General features: G+C 41.2%; 3 protein-coding genes across 12 annotated transcripts in view; all 3 read right to left on the bottom strand.

Moving 5' to 3' along the window:
- Nucleotides 1-3,573, bottom strand: part of LOC144071885 (cyclic nucleotide-gated channel beta-1) — a 22,782-nt gene extending 19,209 nt beyond the window's left edge. For 7 of the 8 annotated variants that reach the window (XR_013299766.1, XM_077597365.1, XM_077597369.1 and 4 more), the window contains exons 1-4: nucleotides 3,400-3,573; nucleotides 1,470-1,635; nucleotides 517-655; nucleotides 40-115 (exon numbers count right to left, since the gene is read on the bottom strand). Coding sequence is in view for 7 of the 8 variants with exons in the window: in XM_077597365.1 (XP_077453491.1) it covers nucleotides 40-114 (75 nt within the window). In the remaining variant the exon portion in view is untranslated. The remainder of the gene's footprint in view (nucleotides 1-39; nucleotides 116-516; nucleotides 656-1,469; nucleotides 1,636-3,399) is intronic. The other variant, XM_077597364.1, reaches the window with a different exon arrangement.
- Nucleotides 2,464-10,745, bottom strand: LOC144071888 (matrix metalloproteinase-16-like). 2 transcript variants are annotated; one of them, XM_077597375.1, is made up of 11 exons: nucleotides 10,601-10,745; nucleotides 9,194-9,342; nucleotides 8,529-8,645; nucleotides 8,150-8,463; nucleotides 7,829-7,990; nucleotides 6,781-7,103; nucleotides 6,428-6,566; nucleotides 5,821-5,971; nucleotides 5,625-5,740; nucleotides 4,114-4,299; nucleotides 2,464-3,479 (listed from the first exon to the last, which is right to left on the bottom strand). In XM_077597375.1, the coding sequence occupies exons 1-11, from the start codon at nucleotides 10,712-10,714 to the stop codon at nucleotides 3,280-3,282; spliced, it is 1,971 nt and encodes a 656-aa protein (XP_077453501.1). In that variant the 5' UTR covers nucleotides 10,715-10,745; the 3' UTR covers nucleotides 2,464-3,279. The 2 variants fall into 2 exon arrangements, with proteins under 2 accessions (XP_077453501.1, XP_077453500.1); XM_077597374.1 differs by lacking the exon at nucleotides 2,464-3,479 and having other exon boundaries at nucleotides 3,717-4,299.
- zpd (zona pellucida glycoprotein d) lies at nucleotides 10,725-15,531 on the bottom strand. 2 transcript variants are annotated; one of them, XM_077597377.1, is made up of 11 exons: nucleotides 15,365-15,531; nucleotides 15,189-15,240; nucleotides 15,011-15,121; nucleotides 14,026-14,234; nucleotides 13,785-13,942; nucleotides 13,462-13,576; nucleotides 13,256-13,383; nucleotides 12,995-13,178; nucleotides 12,296-12,401; nucleotides 12,122-12,211; nucleotides 10,725-10,859 (listed from the first exon to the last, which is right to left on the bottom strand). In XM_077597377.1, exons 1-11 carry the CDS (start codon nucleotides 15,413-15,415, stop codon nucleotides 10,846-10,848), a joined length of 1,218 nt encoding a protein of 405 aa, XP_077453503.1. In that variant the 5' UTR covers nucleotides 15,416-15,531; the 3' UTR covers nucleotides 10,725-10,845. The 2 variants fall into 2 exon arrangements, with proteins under 2 accessions (XP_077453503.1, XP_077453502.1); XM_077597376.1 differs by lacking the exon at nucleotides 10,725-10,859 and having other exon boundaries at nucleotides 12,065-12,211.
- Between the last annotated feature and the right edge of the window lie 1,123 nt (nucleotides 15,532-16,654).

Here is a 16,654-nt window from a genome sequence, read left to right on the forward strand (position 1 = left end):
AATCAGTCATACAGTATGGATGGAATTGTGTGTAATGACCTCAGTAGCATTCTTGATATGTGCGTGAGGAGATCCAGGGGGATGGGGGACCACTTTCACAACCCAGTTGAACATTCTGTGGATCACACGCACACACAAGCTCTTTGTAAACATTGAATAATAATAATGATAATGATGGTAATTTTCCAAACTGACAAGGGGCCCTTCAGAGAGGAGCAGAGGAGACGATGATTTTGATGGTAATGTTTTAAAATCATAATGGTTACCTAAAAACTGAAGTTGTTAATCAAGTAAGAATAAAATGACATAAATTACACTCATTTTCTGAAGTGGATTGTTACAAATATTTGTAAGTACAGTATTTAAATAATACTAAAGTGTGTGTTTGTACCGTAAGACTATGAATATGGCACCTTTTTGAAATAGGTCAAATAATCTTGTTGGATTTTGGCCCCGCTTTGTCTCAGTCATTTCAACATCAACTTGAAAACAAAAATTGAAATATTAATTTCCTACCTGAGGGCCTACAGGAGACCCAGCATGCCGCTGGGGTCGAGGAGATCCGCGGTGCGACGCAGCTCTGCGGGGATTTTCCACAATGGCTGCCTGTGCCTAACTGGATTAAGCCACGCCAAGGTTAAGGCCCAATCTAGGACTTGGATCCAGATTGAGGATGAGCAAAGTGTGATGAGGACATCACCCCATGTTAGCACAGCAAATTGTTGGGTTTCCATTTCTAATGACACCAAACGCAGTTAGGTTTTGACGACAATGGTGCAATAATATGCAAATATTTTTCAACCTTATTCATTCAGAAATACTACCTAGACATGATACTTATTGTTCAAACCCCCCCAAAAAACAGGGGCAGTAGCTACAGACTGAACTTTTTTGGAAAATTCCTCATAGGTTCATTAGAAATAGGTCAGTGTCAATATTAGTTCTAAAAAGGAGCATTGATCAAGATTCGCCACTTTGTGAACAACAACAAAAACACTTATGAATTCAAATTTGGGGGAAAAAAACATTTTTCTGGCTTTAGAGATATATTTGTGTTTGCTATCTCCACAATGAGCCCCTAAACGATTGCCCCATATCCCATGATAACAAATCTAATCCCCATTCATCTCCCGCCGATGACGTGGGACTTTAACGAAGTGGCTAGCCATAAGCTATATTAAGTCAACTGCGCGACCAGAATATAGGAGGTGGGGAGAAAGTAAAGCTTATTAGACAAAGGGCTGTTCTTATTTACTTGTCTTTTTGTTAATTATATTCACATCATCCAGGAAATACAATGGATGAATATGAACATAAAATAATATTTGCAGTCAAGGGTGAAAAGGGTCACCCCAAGAGAGCTATATTTAAAGCATCTGTATCTCTGCATCAAGTAAACAAACTCGGTCAATTCTGCCTAATAATTCAATATATTCATTGGCACCAGAGTGTGTTTCAAGGAGAAAGACCTTCATGGAGTCCAGGAGGTCATCTTCCAAAGCTCCCAGTGCTTTGCCAGAGTAACAAGAGGAAGGTTGCAGATCCCATTATGTGCTCAGCAGGGGATAAGCTGTGAGAACAGGTCTAAGGCTGGAAGATGGCACCGCAACACTGGCCTCAATCTTAACCCCACATCTGGATAAGACCAAGGAGAGACTTTGTTTTAGGGCGTGCAAGCAATGAAGTACATGAAGGATGTCAAACACACGAAAGCGAGTGACAACAGGAAGGAAAACAGGAACCATAGGAAGAGAACGTTGCTAAAGCAGTCATGGATGATCTGTATTGAGCTAATCCTGATGAACTGTGACACAGAGGCATACACTTACTACTACCTCACAATAGACAAGGAACGTGGCAAAAATGAAAATTGTTGTATTTTTAAGAATTGCATAATCCCAATGAGCATTACAGCTACTGCTTGTTGTCAACCCTCCAATAAATATATTTGAACACCATTAAAAATGATGCAGGGTCCTGAAATTTACATTATGGTTGCATTTGTGCTGTAAGAGACAAAATTGAAAATAAGAATTCAATCGTTCAATATGTAGGATTTAAAAATATATATATAGATATATATAGTAATTGTATGTTATAATTACACCATATCCCACAATTAAATGCTATGTTTTGTAATGGTCTTTTCTAATTTGACGCTGGATATTTTCTATTCTTTCTGTGCAAATCTGACTAAAAGCATTTGTGAAGGGTTAAGAATAATAAAATACCCGTTTACATTTTCTATTTAGCTTGTTAAAACATACATTTTTGAAAAAAATCCCAGTAATATTTTTTTTTCTCCTAAGGTTTAAAAGACTATAAACCTTAGGAAGTATTTTTTTCAACCTTTTTGAGAAAGGGCTCCCTCTTGTTGTGGAAAACTATCCTACATTCTAAACAAGCCCTAGAAAGACCAGTTAATAACAAGCACATGTGTCGGGAAAAACACAGATAGTGCTGTTTAGGTTTTACCAGCGAATTTTATTGACCGTTTCATCACCCTCATACACAACATGCTCTGCATGCATGAACTTTTTGTTATATATAAGTACGACTGTGCAAGTGAACATAACAAAGTTGAATCTTCAGAGAAGAATCTACAAAAAGAAAATGCAGATGACTGGAGTGTGTTTTTTTTGGCTTTTTCACATAGGGAAAAGCAAGCTCAAAATGTGCAAAATGGTATATCCATCTTGTGAAATGATTCAGGTTGACAAATGCAGAAGAATGCAGAAGAATGCAGACGTTCAAGAAACCTTGTACGTAGAACGGAACATATGAAGAAAAGTGGAGCGAAGAGGAAGGGAGGAGGTGAGAGAGGAAGTCATCTCCTCCTCATGGCAACGGAGTGAAAAAAAGAGGAGTGGGATTTGAATCATGTAGGTCAAGAGGCACAACGCCAGCGCTGCTACTCCCTTTTTTCTTTCCTTTCTTCCCTTGTTCCTTTTTCAAGGAAAAAATATCCGGCAATCCCTCATCGCAATCTTTCATTTTCTTCTCAACATTTTCCTGTTCTTTTACATTTCTCTCTCCCTTCTTCACGACTAAATGGGCAGCATATGGGACCGATGGAAATCAGATTCCCGGCTGTTCCTCAGTCGTCATCCACGCGTCACTTAAGTATAAGAAACAGATTCCCTTTGAAGTTACAGCAAAGGCGTCATTGGTTAAACACCGCAAAGTGAATCTCTTCACTGGCTTGGCACTGGCCACGTCATACAGCAATATGACTCTGCTGGGATTGTACATTTAGCGGTGGAGCCGGCATAAGTCATTTTAGTGGGAGGAGGGGGGAAAATTGCAGGGGTTTATGTGCCTGTGTTTAGGGAAGTGGTCTCTGTGCGTGTCATCGGGGGCATTTGCGATCATGTGATGTTTGGGCATGTGTTGCCTCACATTCCTGCGCTGCTCGGAGGACGACCCCTGGGAGCGGGTGCTCTTTCTTTTCTTTTTTTTGCAGGCGCGCAGAGAAACATCTGCAACAAAGCAGTTAAACAACAAGTGAGTTAAGAAATTGAGCATCTAATTGTGTGACGGCTACTGACTCTACTAACCCTCTGCTACGTACAGTATAGCTACAAAAAAAACCCACATTCCTATTGTGCCCTGTGTCTTTCACAGTCTACGGCAGTTGGGACAAAGTGATCAAATGAACAGCACAAAGGCACAAGGGAAAGGATGTAAATAGTGAACAAACTCCACAGGCACTATAGTAACCACTTCACAGGTTGCTGATTATTACGCGGGGCTAAATAGCCACCATAAAACAATCTTCCCACCAAGTATTGCAGGAAAAAAACCTGCGAGTTTTCTCTGTTTTTCCTGTGCATCACACCCAGTCCTGCAGTGAGCGCTTGCAGTGCACCAGGGCCCTGGGGGTCTCTTTGTTCTTGAGAGTTCTAAGGATAACATAGACGAGGACCAGGATGCACAGGATGAGCACCAGAGGGATCACCACCATGATCAGCGTCATGACCTTGGACCCGTCGTCTGCCACGGTCACCACCACGTTGACTTGGTTGTCGTCTTCCTCCGCCCGAGCGCCTTCGTTGTCTTTTTCGCTTGCTGTGTCTTCGTCCATGTGCTTGGCTTCTTCGCGCTCATCCTTACCTCTTTCTGAAGGCTCAGTGGGTTTGGCTCCAGGTACAAGATCAACGTTCGGGTCTGGCCGAGGCTCCGGGATGCCCACGCAGCCCATGAAATCCTTGAGGATGGAACGTGGGTAGCCTTTGTCCGCTTCGGTCTTGTGGTTGTTAAAGCGCCAGTAATTGGCGCCTTTGTAGAAAAAGGTATACGCTGCGTGAGAGACAAAACATAGTGTTTAGAAAAAAAATGCAACCGTATTTACTTGCATATAGGCCACACCCTTAAAATTGTAGAATTTTACAATTTCTCGCGTATAAGCCGCCCCCTGATTCACAATTTTCACCTCCATATTCATGGTGTCATTAGGGAGTACACATGTTACTTTGAAGGGAAAATCTTAAGAAAATCCTCGCAAGTGGTATTTCTGAGATACTGTATAAATCAAAAGCATGCGATTAGGGTCATCATAAGGAAGTTAATATGCCTGTTTTTGTAAATGCAAAATATCAAATTATTCAATTTGAAAAAAGAAATGTCTATCTTGATAAGAACCTGATCCTTTTTAATGACAGAAGTTACAATGTTGTGGCAGCCAAATTGCTTCTAATGTCGAAATACAGTAATCCCTCACTATTTTGCGGTACAACTTTCGCGGCTTCACTACATCGTGGATTTTTTTCTTGAACTTCATTCAGACCTCAAAATAAATTTTGTTTAGCGTTTTATCTGTTGATTTTTTTCTCTATTTTGAAATAAATGACCGTATCACCTGCATTGTCTTGTGTTATGGAGTTTCGTCTTTGTCCCCTTGCGGTTTTGTGCAGGTCGTCTTTTTATGCGCAGATAAGCCGTACCCTCGATTCAGTCATTTTTTGGTCCGACAAATGCGGCTTATATGCGAGTAAATACGGTACCTTCCAGTATTTATTTTTCATTTTCATCTATTTAAACTGGGATGGCTGACATTGAATCATCGTGCTTCATTGTCAGTGACGGCGTTAAATATCTAATCCATTTGGACTGGGACTGTGTGGATTTAAGTTAGTTAAATGTTTTGGTGCATTTCAGGTTTGTGTCTTTGTGTGTCTTGCCCTTGCTCCAGGCTGCCACTTGTGTGTCTACCAATAGGGTTCCTCTCTTTTTCAACGTCTCGTTACCCCATGACTGTAGATTTAGGCTCACCATGCTTATTTACGCTTGGTTGCATTATTGGAAAAGGGTTATATAAGCAGCACAGATGAATGTGTTGCCACAAATGTGCTCTTAGCCACTCAAATACATCAGATCCATTGGGTGCATTAGAAGCAACTTTGCCACAAATCTAATTTCCAAAGGGAAGTGCTGGCAAAGCCTCAAACCAGAGAGTTCCTTCCTCCACTCTCTCACTCTCACTTTGCTCAACTTGCCCACGCCTAACCATTCTACGTTGACATTATACACTGCAATTTCACCTCGCTTTTGACTCTTGCTCTTGAGTAAAGATGCTGTTACTCATTGAAAGATGCCTCAGTAATTCACTATAAATCATCAATTACCTCCATCATCACTGAGGAAGGCTCCCTTGGGTGAGTGAGGGATATTTCCCCATCTGCTGATTGGTTTTGGGAAGTCTCTGTCTGCTTTACGGGTGTCTTCATTGAATCTCCAGTACCTACAGCAAGACAGTATGCAGATTAATATTGATTTAAAAAAATAGAAAATGAAATTGTATGAACAAAAGAGTTTATATACCGGTCATCAGAGAAAAAGTAGGTATATCCATTGGGCTCCCACCAGACTGCTGTGTCGATGCCGTGAGGAGGAACACCTTGACCGTATTCCCGAATGAGCTGTGGGTATCCTGGCAGTACATCTGCTTCTCTAAAAACCCAGTATTTATCATCTGTGGGGAAACAATGGATAACATTTAATTTTGGTAAGCCACTTTCATTATCAGAAATTGGCCATTAATTCTATAATTTAGTGCTAAACTATCCCACAAACTTGGCCAAATATATTGATTAGATGTGCAAACTTTCACCCTGCCTGATAGTAAAGATGAATGCTGCAAAATTGCAGCAATAAGGAGAGGACTTATGCAATCTGTTCCATCTTGGACAGCGCCAGGATCAACTGCCAAGTTGTGCTGATGTCATTTATGACATGTACTAAATTCGCAACAAAACAGATACTTGTGTACTATTGGCGATGCCGTCATAGCCCGAAAGGATCTGTTTTTGGGCGCTGGCATATTGTGTGGATGACAAAATTGTGTTGCGTTAAAAGTAAGGATAGAAGATGGTCTATGTGTTAAGTATGTGCTTAGTTAACAGAGAACGTTATACTGCTGAGCATGTACCTTTAAAAAAGACAAATTTGCCATCATGACGCTCATAGGCTGCATCAATGTTGTTCGGAAGACCAACCCAAAAAACAGATATCGGCATGGGGTAGTTATCCAGCACTCTGTTCCTTCTCACTCGCCAAAACCAGCGATCCTGCGAACATGATCAAACAGACATTCACCGGACATTCTTGTGTATTTCTCTAGTATTTTGTGGATTGAGTGAAACTAATCTTTCTTTCTCTTTTATTTAATGAACATTCTCAGGCATGATTAGGAACCGCATCAAACCAAAAATGTTGCAAAGTATGGACTTTCGTGGTGTAAGCACGCCATTAGGCATATTTTCTGAATGTTTCAAATCTCACCTTAAACACAAACATCTCCCCCCTGAGTAGTGTCACGGTATCAAAGTCACCATCACAGATATCAGGGGCCTCGTTATCTGGTTTCTTGGGGGGCCGGCGAGTGGATGGAGGAAGGGGTACATCCTTTCTAACAGGTGGAGTGACTTCAGGATCTGGATGGGTGGTGGTGGGAATAGCGGCCCGAGTGGTGGGTCCGGGCCAGCTCGGACTAGCACTTGGGGTCTTGGGCTTGGATTCAACTGAGGGAAGGGTAGGTTTCTCTTCAGGAGGAGGAGGGGAGGTCGGCAAGGTATGTTTGGGAGCCTCAGTAATGTGAGGGGGTCCTGGAAGAGTGATAAAATGACAAAGAAAAGTCAACTTGCTGCTTTTAAAACATAATATATTTCTTTCACGTAACGCCCTTGCCATTACCCATAGTCATTTTCCACTAAGTGCCTTGGTTCTCACTTAATTGAGTACTTTGTGGATAAAAATGTTGCACTGGTTGCTAAGAGATGAAAACATTGTTGCATAAGGAGTCAAAACAACTGCTGGTTTTCAATACTTTGCTCATTAGTATGTAAAAATCGTCTAGAATGTGTCTACCCTCTACTTGTTAGACTCACCACCAATTCCTTTTCTATTTTTCTTTTTAAAAAATTGGTATATTTAAAACCTCACATGACATTAAAGATTCCACACATTGTCCAAACGTGCCCTGCGGCATGTGCCAATCACGTGGCTCTTTTCATCCTTCTGCCATGAATTTAAATGAGTTGGTTACTGGTAGACGTCCAATCCATATGAACTAGGAGAGTTTGGCAGTGAATAAACATTTGTTCGTCGCTAGGCTCTCAGACTTCAAACTAAATCGGACTTCTATCTCTGTCAATGTCACCCAATGAGTGAAATGAAAACCATACCTAGAACTTCAATCACTAGTCATGCATATGATGAAGTAAACAAAATGCATTTGCAGTACAGATACAAGAGTTGAGGTGAAATTTCCAAAAGAAAATGTTGTAATTTGTCCTCAGAGACAAAAGAATGTCACTTTAGAGTCTCTCACCGTAAATGTGCTGTATTCCCTGGATGTCATCCTCATGTAGTGTGAAGTTGTGCGTGTGAATCCACTGGTAGAAAGGAGCCATAATGGCATTGGGATTTTCAGAGTGTTCCAGACCTAAAGCATGACCGAGCTCGTGCACCGCAACTAGGAAGAGGTCAATACCTGCAGCATAGACAGTAAGATCACAATGTTGGGTGAATACATTCAAATATAATGACTTCACCAGATGAAAAAAAAAATTACGAGAGGGGCTGTTGGTAAAATGTGACACAAAACTGAGGGTGGAAGTGAAGCAATTGTTTTCATCTGGAACCCACTAACCTTCGTGGTTAGGATTGTCCAAAGTCCAAGGCTCATCTGCATCAAAGTGTGTATCCCCACCCATTGCTGGCCCGGGGTAGTAAGCATGTGCCAGTGAACCGCCCTCGCCGTCAAACAAGGACATGTCGCCGTGAAAACCAGAGGCGAACAACAATAGAATTTCGGCGAGCTCGGCCTGGCTGTCATTGCTCCGTTTGGCCGGCAGCTCGCTGAAGGTGAGTGCCGTGACCTTTTGCCACACATCAAAGGCTCTGCGGATGGCGTCGTGTGTCCTCTCCGCTCCCAAGGAGGATGGGATGTGCTGGTCTAATATACTGAGCCGAAGAAGTGTATTTAATCAAATATACATTCTACTTAAAAGGTAAGAATGTTAGTGTACCTGTAGGTGATGTGGTCTTTGTCCCACCGTTGTGCTGTGAGTGCATAGCGTCGCCTCCTCGCACCATCACCTCTGTCTATTTTGTCGGGAACGCCACAACGAGGTTTACGCATGGCCCTACGCAAAATGCAAAAAAGTGATGTGAGCTTTCTGACAGAGGGCACTACACATGATCATATAAGGGAGTCCTCGAGTTTTGAAACAGTTCCGCTCTAACATAGATTTTAAGTCGTAAACATTTGTTCAAAAATATAAAATTCATTAAAATTACAAATAAGATACTGTACATAGTAACACTATTGCTGGAGAGTGTGGTTAGGGTTTTTAATGGTTTATTTGCAACCAAGAGCACAAACGATGACTACTGTGACCCCAACAAAACGATACCAAAACCTTCTCCCTCTGGCCAACCCTCCTTCTCTCACTTCTGTCAGAAATGTTGTGTGTTTAGAGACAGGCAAGAAAACACAAAACTCAACACATCAACGTTGCTACCTAAAGCATACATGCAAATTTTTACGTTACATGAACCAGAAGTTCTGCAGACTTTGACCGTTGGCAACATAAGGTCTGTGTCAAGACAAAGTTGCTTTTGGTGAACAAGGCGCAGGCGTCGTAATCGTAACCTCAGACAACTCAGAAAAACAGAAAAATACAGATCTTACTCAATAGTGGCAGCATCTGCCTTTCCGGTAACCTCTAAGCCGTAGAAACGTTGCATGTCACTGATGGCTTGGGTTAGGATCTGAGCCGACTGCATAGTGGACATCTGTCTGCTGGCTTGAGACAGGTAGCCGAACTGACGAAGCCACGTCTGCGAAAGGGAGAGGAGTCAGCTTTGATTGAGAAATATTATGGTGTTGTTATCTTCTGCGATTCAAGAAAAACAAGCATCAGGAACAATGTTAATCTGGGAAGGCAGCCATTACTTAATAACTGGAGAACTATCCAAGTAAGAAAAGGAGAAGCAGATCGAAACCAGATGTGCCCTAATAATATTACCACATTCCTTTGCCTTTTCTACACTGACAGCCAAAATAAAGGATGTAAACAGATGTTGAGGAAACTCATGAAAATATTTTTCAGTTGTGCCTCGACCCATCTGTGAACCTGAGCATCATGACGACCCGTGACCAAAGACCAGGGTGTCACTGACAGTCAGCTGGAGCAAGCGACGCCACGTTGATAGGAAAACAGTGCGACTGACTCCCTAACTTTCAGAGTCGTGCCTTTAAAGAATTCTTCAGCAGATTCAAAGGCAACACAAACGGCCGGCATTTTGTTTAAACATCAGAGTCCCAGAACCTCCATGTGTGCAACCCATGAAGACATGTAACACACCCAGAGATGTGCATGCCTATTTCTGTATGAACAGCTTGTTAAAGATTAGAAGGGGTATTTACTGTACCTGGGGCCTGGCTGTATGGTTAGTTTTGTGTCAAGTATATAGCATTGTTATGCAAGTCCTACATAAAATTCTGTCAAAATTGCTGCGAAGGACTGAATAAGCGTGAATATAACCACAAATTCATACATCGCGTGCAAATTGACACAAATTACTGGATCATATTTAACTAAATGTTAACACATCCCCTGGCATTGGAGGCAATAGATGTCTAATCCATTTGAACTGGGGCAGGGTGGCAGTGAAGCAAAAGATTTAAAGTCAATCACTTTTGTTTCAAGCCAATGGGCTAAAAGGACAGACAACACCTTTTAATCAATACATTCCAGTGAGGAGAATTGAGTGTAATAAATAGGGGGGCACAGAATATTTTTTGTCTGTAATAGTGAAGAGAAATATGAATTAAGTAGTGAGTGGACATCAGACAGGTAGTGAGACATTTTATCGATGCTGCTTCTATTTTAACCAGAAAAATGCAACTATATGGCAGATTGCTTACCTTTGGTGTCATTAATACACATGCCTACAAAAAGGTTGCACTACTAGACAGCACATTGTCTTTAATAATGCATGTTGTTTTCCCTTCAAATGATAAAAAGATGAATGTCTAATTTATCAGTCATCAGTATAATACAAGCATTTTAGTTCAAGTCTTCATGTGATTTACCTCTGCATTGAAGCTCTGTTGCTCCGGCACATCAGCAGCTGTGCAACCGAGGAACAGAAAAAGTAAACAACCAGAAGTGATCACTACTTGAATTCGAGATTCTTGTGCTGACATCTCCGGGTCTAATGCAGTAACCCTCGGAACAAAGAAAAAAAATCCCAGCAAAAAAAGGAATGCTTTATGGCCAAAGTGCCGTGGTTTTTTGCGTCCTCTCACTCAACACGAGGCAGGCAACAAGTGGGTCGTCAACTAGAGAAACCTAAAGATTGAATAAAGGAAAAAAACTGACGTTAACAGAGAATCTGCAGTCAACTGGTGAAACTACATAATGTACGTGTTCCGAATCAATTTAGCTTCTCTGCTTCCAAGCAAAAATCGGAGGTCAACTTGAACTCGGACTTTCATTGCGACGAACAGCAGCCGTAAAAAGATGGCCAAGATTGAAATACGTTCAAGTTCCGTCGCCGACGTCTTTAACGCGCAGAGGGATTTGGTAAAAGAGTTGGGGAAAATACTGCAAGACTGATGAATGTGCGGTCCAACAGTTCCGAGGTTGAGAGCCCACCCGCACATAAACAAGGTACGTCGAGTCAACAGGGGAAAAATGGACACAAAGCCGACATTGCCCCCTGCTGGCTGTCAAGAAAACTACATTTTCATGAAGGAATTTTTAATTCCTCGAATATCGCAGATATTGTAGACCAGACATGGCCGGGATAATCGAAAAAACGCGAAGTAAGATCAGCCCTATTATTAGTACCATATGTTTTCACGCCCATACGGAAATATAAGTTCACAAGTACAATTATCAAGAAATGTAAATAATTTCGTACCACATGTCACTTCTCGCTTGAACAGTTCAAACGTGTCATGTGATGTGCTCTTGTGATCATTCACTGCCAGCCCCAAATGAATCGAACATCTGTCACCGTAAATGACAGCCGATAATTAATTGATAAATCAATCCATTTCATTTGCAATAACACAAGGGTCTCCAAACTGCAGCCCGCTGCCCAATTTTTATTGGGCCTCAACAAATGGCCAAAGACAAAATTCAGCTTTAATTCACAGCTGGTTTTGTCGCACTTTTAAGATTTTACACTAGATGGAGATAGTCTCTTAAAAGTTGCCACTCCATTACATCAGGGTTGGAAAACCTGACATTTTTAAATCAAAAGAATGTAGAATTTTAGGATTTTCTATTGCAAATGTACATAGACCGAGTCAACTCTGATAAATTGAGTAATCTTGTCATTTTGGTTGGAAAAAAATTGGGGCTATTGCTGGATATTTTTCTCTTTGTACTGCAAAGTTTGTTTCAGTAGTGTAAAAATGTATGATTGCCCTTTCCATCCTCTGACTTTTTCTGAAAGACCTCGGAATAAAAGTTTGGTGACCACTGCTATAGCAAGTGAAAATAAGTCGGTTCTGTGATATTTTCCCTCTCATTTTTGACAAAAAGGATAAAGGTTTCAATATTTTATTGAAACCCTCGAGGCTGGTCAATCTTCGCGATCTTACGGCCAGCTCTTGCCATCGCGATGACGAGGATGAGGATGAAGCCAACGGTCCAGATGCCTGCTACGGGAAGAACCAGCGTCATCATTATGTCTGCAAGCAAAACAGACACCACTTGGGTTATTTCCAAATTTCCATCAAAAAGCAAAGGAGATATACAATATGACAGTGGCATACTCAATCTAGGTTTATCCGGTGTTTCAATTCTGATAGGGCCGTATGACAAGAGCCCTTGGGCGGGGTCCACCCGCGACGCTTCTCGTTTGGTGATGGACTTGCAGTTCTTTTGAAACAGAAGAAAAAAAAGAATATTTTAAACTGTGAAAAATCTTTCCAACTCAGTCACGCTGACAAATTATGTGGACATTGGAAAGTCGCTTAGATCAGGTGTCATGCTCGATTTGGTTGGCAGGCCGTATTCATGGAAATTAGATCACGTGGGCTGGGTCGGTTTATTTTTAGCCAAATAAGTTAACTCACTGGTTGCCATTGCTGCCTCCAATGGCATGAAAAGATGAGCTAGTCCTCTAATTTTGCGTCATTTGCTTGTAAGTTGAGGGTACTTGCAGGCCACTTCCATTAAATTTTGGATCATTTCCAATTGACAGGCATTTCCAGGCTGCTTCTTCCTGTTTATTGATCACATCCTGTTGATTTCGTGTCACTATCTCTTGGTTTGGGGAAATTTCTAGGTCACTCCCCTACTAACTTTGATGGGGCAAATGAATGTGACCGAAGACACAAAACTGAGCAAAGTGCCGCAGTGTACGAATTTGATAAATTCGATCAAATTTCTTGTTTGTCAGCACCTATGTCAAAAAGCGTGTGATTGTGAATTTACAGTATGAAAGGTTTAGCTGACAGTAAAGAGCTCACAGGGGTGCAGGATATACTGTCATCTGGGTCACAGAGCTGCACTGTGCAGTGCAGATAGAACAAATGCGGCTCCACCGTGAAGCGGAACATGGCGAAGCTGTAGTGAATGGTGGAACTCTGCCCGTTGAGGCCAGATTCTTCCTCGGTCAAGCCGTGGAAAACAACCGTGTCATCGGTCACGCACCTGGACTCGGAGGAGGAAGGACAATTCATAAATACGATACGAGTCAATGTGAACGTCACCGTGGAGCAGTCTTTCACCCATTCCTAATCAGGCTGTGAACCAATCCCTCCGATTGATTGGCATTCCGACTCTGCGTGGCCCAGCAGTCGTTTATCCGAAGGAGAAAAAAGTCTGCTGGCTCGGTCACGGCCACCTCAACATACACCTGAAGGCGAGGCAAAAGTTATCGAAATAGAACCGCGGATAGACCAAGCAGAATTAAGCGTGAAGCCAAACCAATGACCTGGTCTCCCAGCTCGATAGTTGGGGCGCTGCTGAAGGCAGTTGTGTAGCTGTGATCCGTGTATAGCATGATCTGTATGGTCGCTTCCAACTCATCGACACGCACCATCGCTTCACTGTTTATGTGCACAAAGCAGAACTCTCAGATGACCGCTCACCCAAAACTGAAAACTGCAGACTGAGCTCTGACTGACAATAAATGGCTCATCTTAAGGCTCTCTGATTAAAATGGCACGGACAGAAATGTGTTAGGGTGAGATATTTGTTTTCACAATACTACATAGAGCACTGAGAACAAGAATGGGGAAATAAAATTGGGACTACCTGGAAACAGGCTCAATGGGAAAAGGTAGGGTGACCGTTCTGATGAATGGAAAGATGCATGTGAAATCCAGCTTGATGACTGGATCTCTGATGATGTTTCCTATAGCACGAGGTTCAGATTGAAGACTCAATGTGTAAGTGACATGGGTGAAGTTTTTCTAAAGAGAAACATGTATAAATTATGAAATGAGCTATAAATGAATTGGACAAATCACTGTTGGACTTTGCAATGCTGACACACCTCAAGTGACTTGCCTCCACAGTTGATGTATTCATTTTTGCTAAGCTTCACCATGTAGTATGGAACTTTGTTGATAACTTCCCTGTACGCCTTGCACGATTTATTGGGAAGGTGCAAAGACGTCACCGGCGTGTTGTAGTACAAGAAGAACTCCTCTCGTGCTCGGACTCCCATGTACTTTTTGGTGCAAAATACTTTGATGTGTGCATCTGTAAAAATAAGAGGTTTTCCCCACCTTAAGGAAGAACTTGGACAACTAGAATATGTAACAGATTCAAGGATTCAATTAATAAAACACTTCAATCATTATTTTTTTTAGCAATACTAAAATGGCTTTGACTCAATGTCAGATAATCAACTTAAATATACATTTGAGGGTTGCAGTGATGTCCAATACTTTTTGCATTGCATACAAATAAGTAATCTAAATAATCACGACAAACAACATGCAAAAGTATGTAATTGTATTTCATAAAAGCCTAAGCATTTTTTTCAAAAGAGAAATGTAAAAAAAAAAATGGCTGAAAAAAACATAATGGAAGGGTTTGCCATTTTTACCATTTAAAATTCCACGAATCACCAAATATAAAAATTTTGAGAAAATTTAAACCCCATGTTTAAAAACCTCAGAAATCCCGTTCACATTTTTTGGATCTGCTCACTTAACACTGACAACTATTTAATAATTAAAATTTCAATATTTATGATCTATACTTGAGTACATTTTTAAACGATTTGATTATAACAAAAAAATGTATTAACGAATAGAAATGTCATTTATCGAATGAGGCTAACACGAAATAGTTATCTACAGGGCACGTTTTGCATCTAGTTCTAGCTGCCACAACCAATATGGCGGACGGAACGACGCGTCAAAGCGACGGGTCAAGCCTCTCGAAAAAACGCCCAATTACCTGGCTTTATTTTGGATAATAATAATACTAATAATGTCCAACCCAAATAATCGAGTGTTTAAAAAAAATACCTTTGTCACAGTGGTCATCATAAAACCCTTCCAGGCACTTGCAGGTGCTCTTGTCTCTGGACAGGGCACATCTTTCTGGGTTGGTGGCGCAAACCTCCACGTCGCAGATTCCTGATCACATATTTCACAGTGACACAAACTAACTTTGCACGACGCTATCACAATTGTTTGGAATTACCTTTAACTCGGCGCTGTGTAAAGCCAACAACGAGCAAGAGGAGAAGAGCCAGCTGTAGTGAAGATGAAATATCGAAACATCGAAAACTAACTCGCGTATTGTTCATTATCATTTTTTAATCACTGTGGTGAATAGCCACCAAACAAAGCGACACAAAAAAATCAAATCGCACCCACCTTGCAGTTGTTTAAAGTCATTCTTGTGTTATTTTCCAGGTAAAAAGTCATTTAAATCTTAGTTGCAAAACTTTTATTGGCATTCAAACGGGCCGTTTGCTTCTGTTGTCAGCGTCTTCATCACCGGACGTCCTGCAATTAAAAACACCTGGGCTCTGCCATGGTGGTAAACATCACTAATTTACACTCACTTTGACTTTTATATCCTGGTATTGTTCAATATAATCATTAAGTTTATTATTACGAAACCTGTTTTGTGACACTTTTTTGCTCATTACCAAAATGCTCTAATGTTTTTTTGAATTATAATAATAATAAAATAATGAAGTTGAATCACTCATTCAATCATTCACTTGGGCTGTAGATATCAGTATAATGCTCACTCGATGAAATTTCATACATTGTTTTATTCAGTCATTGGGCCACCTGATTCCAAATATATATAAATAAAAATGTGTATTATGTGGTATTTAACTTATTGTCTGCCATTGACAACAATGGACATCCAATTCATTTGAAGAGGACTACCTGTAGATGCTGAAATTCCTGTGCCATTGACGAGGCTCGGCGTCCAATCCATTTTGGCTAGGAAGGCAGGCATAGCAAAAATATTTCACAGCCAGCCACTCCTTGTCAAAATGGATTCGACATCAAGCCCTTTCAATGTCAGCCAATGAGTTAAATGAGTGTCCAACAAAGGGTTAAGCCACACGACAGTAGAATATCATGCTTCAGTATATCAGGCTTGATCTTCCAGCATTGATGACAGGCAAAGCTACCTCATCAATCACTAGTGCTCTATTAACCACAACCTCTTCTGCTCCTGTCACTAACAGATGGAAGACGAGCAATGATGGTTTTTGGGTAAATGGCCCCTTGTAGCCTATGGGCATGTGTAACAAAGTGGCACACTTATTCCTTCTTTTGGAACACTGTCATTTCCAACAACTGACACACGGTGATTGCTTTTCTCTCTGTGTTTAGTCCAGTGTAACTTAAATGTCTATTTATATACATACTTGAATTGAATGCTTTTTTATTTAATAAAAATAAGAAGCTTTAAATCACATTATACTTTTGTATAATGACAATAATAGTATAGGGCGGATGAGTGGTTAGTGTGTCGGCCTCACAGTGGGGGACTTGGGTTCAAATCCAGGTCGGTCCACCTGTGTGGAGTTTGCATGTTCTCTCCAGGCCTGCGTGGGTTTTCTCTGGGTACTCCGGTTTCCTCCCACATTCCAAAAACATACATGGTAGGCTGGTTGGACACTCTAAATTGCCCCTAGG

Source organism: Stigmatopora argus, chromosome 3 (genome assembly GCF_051989625.1).
Source record: "Stigmatopora argus isolate UIUO_Sarg chromosome 3, RoL_Sarg_1.0, whole genome shotgun sequence".
Classification (NCBI taxonomy): Eukaryota; Metazoa; Chordata; class Actinopteri; order Syngnathiformes; family Syngnathidae; genus Stigmatopora; species Stigmatopora argus.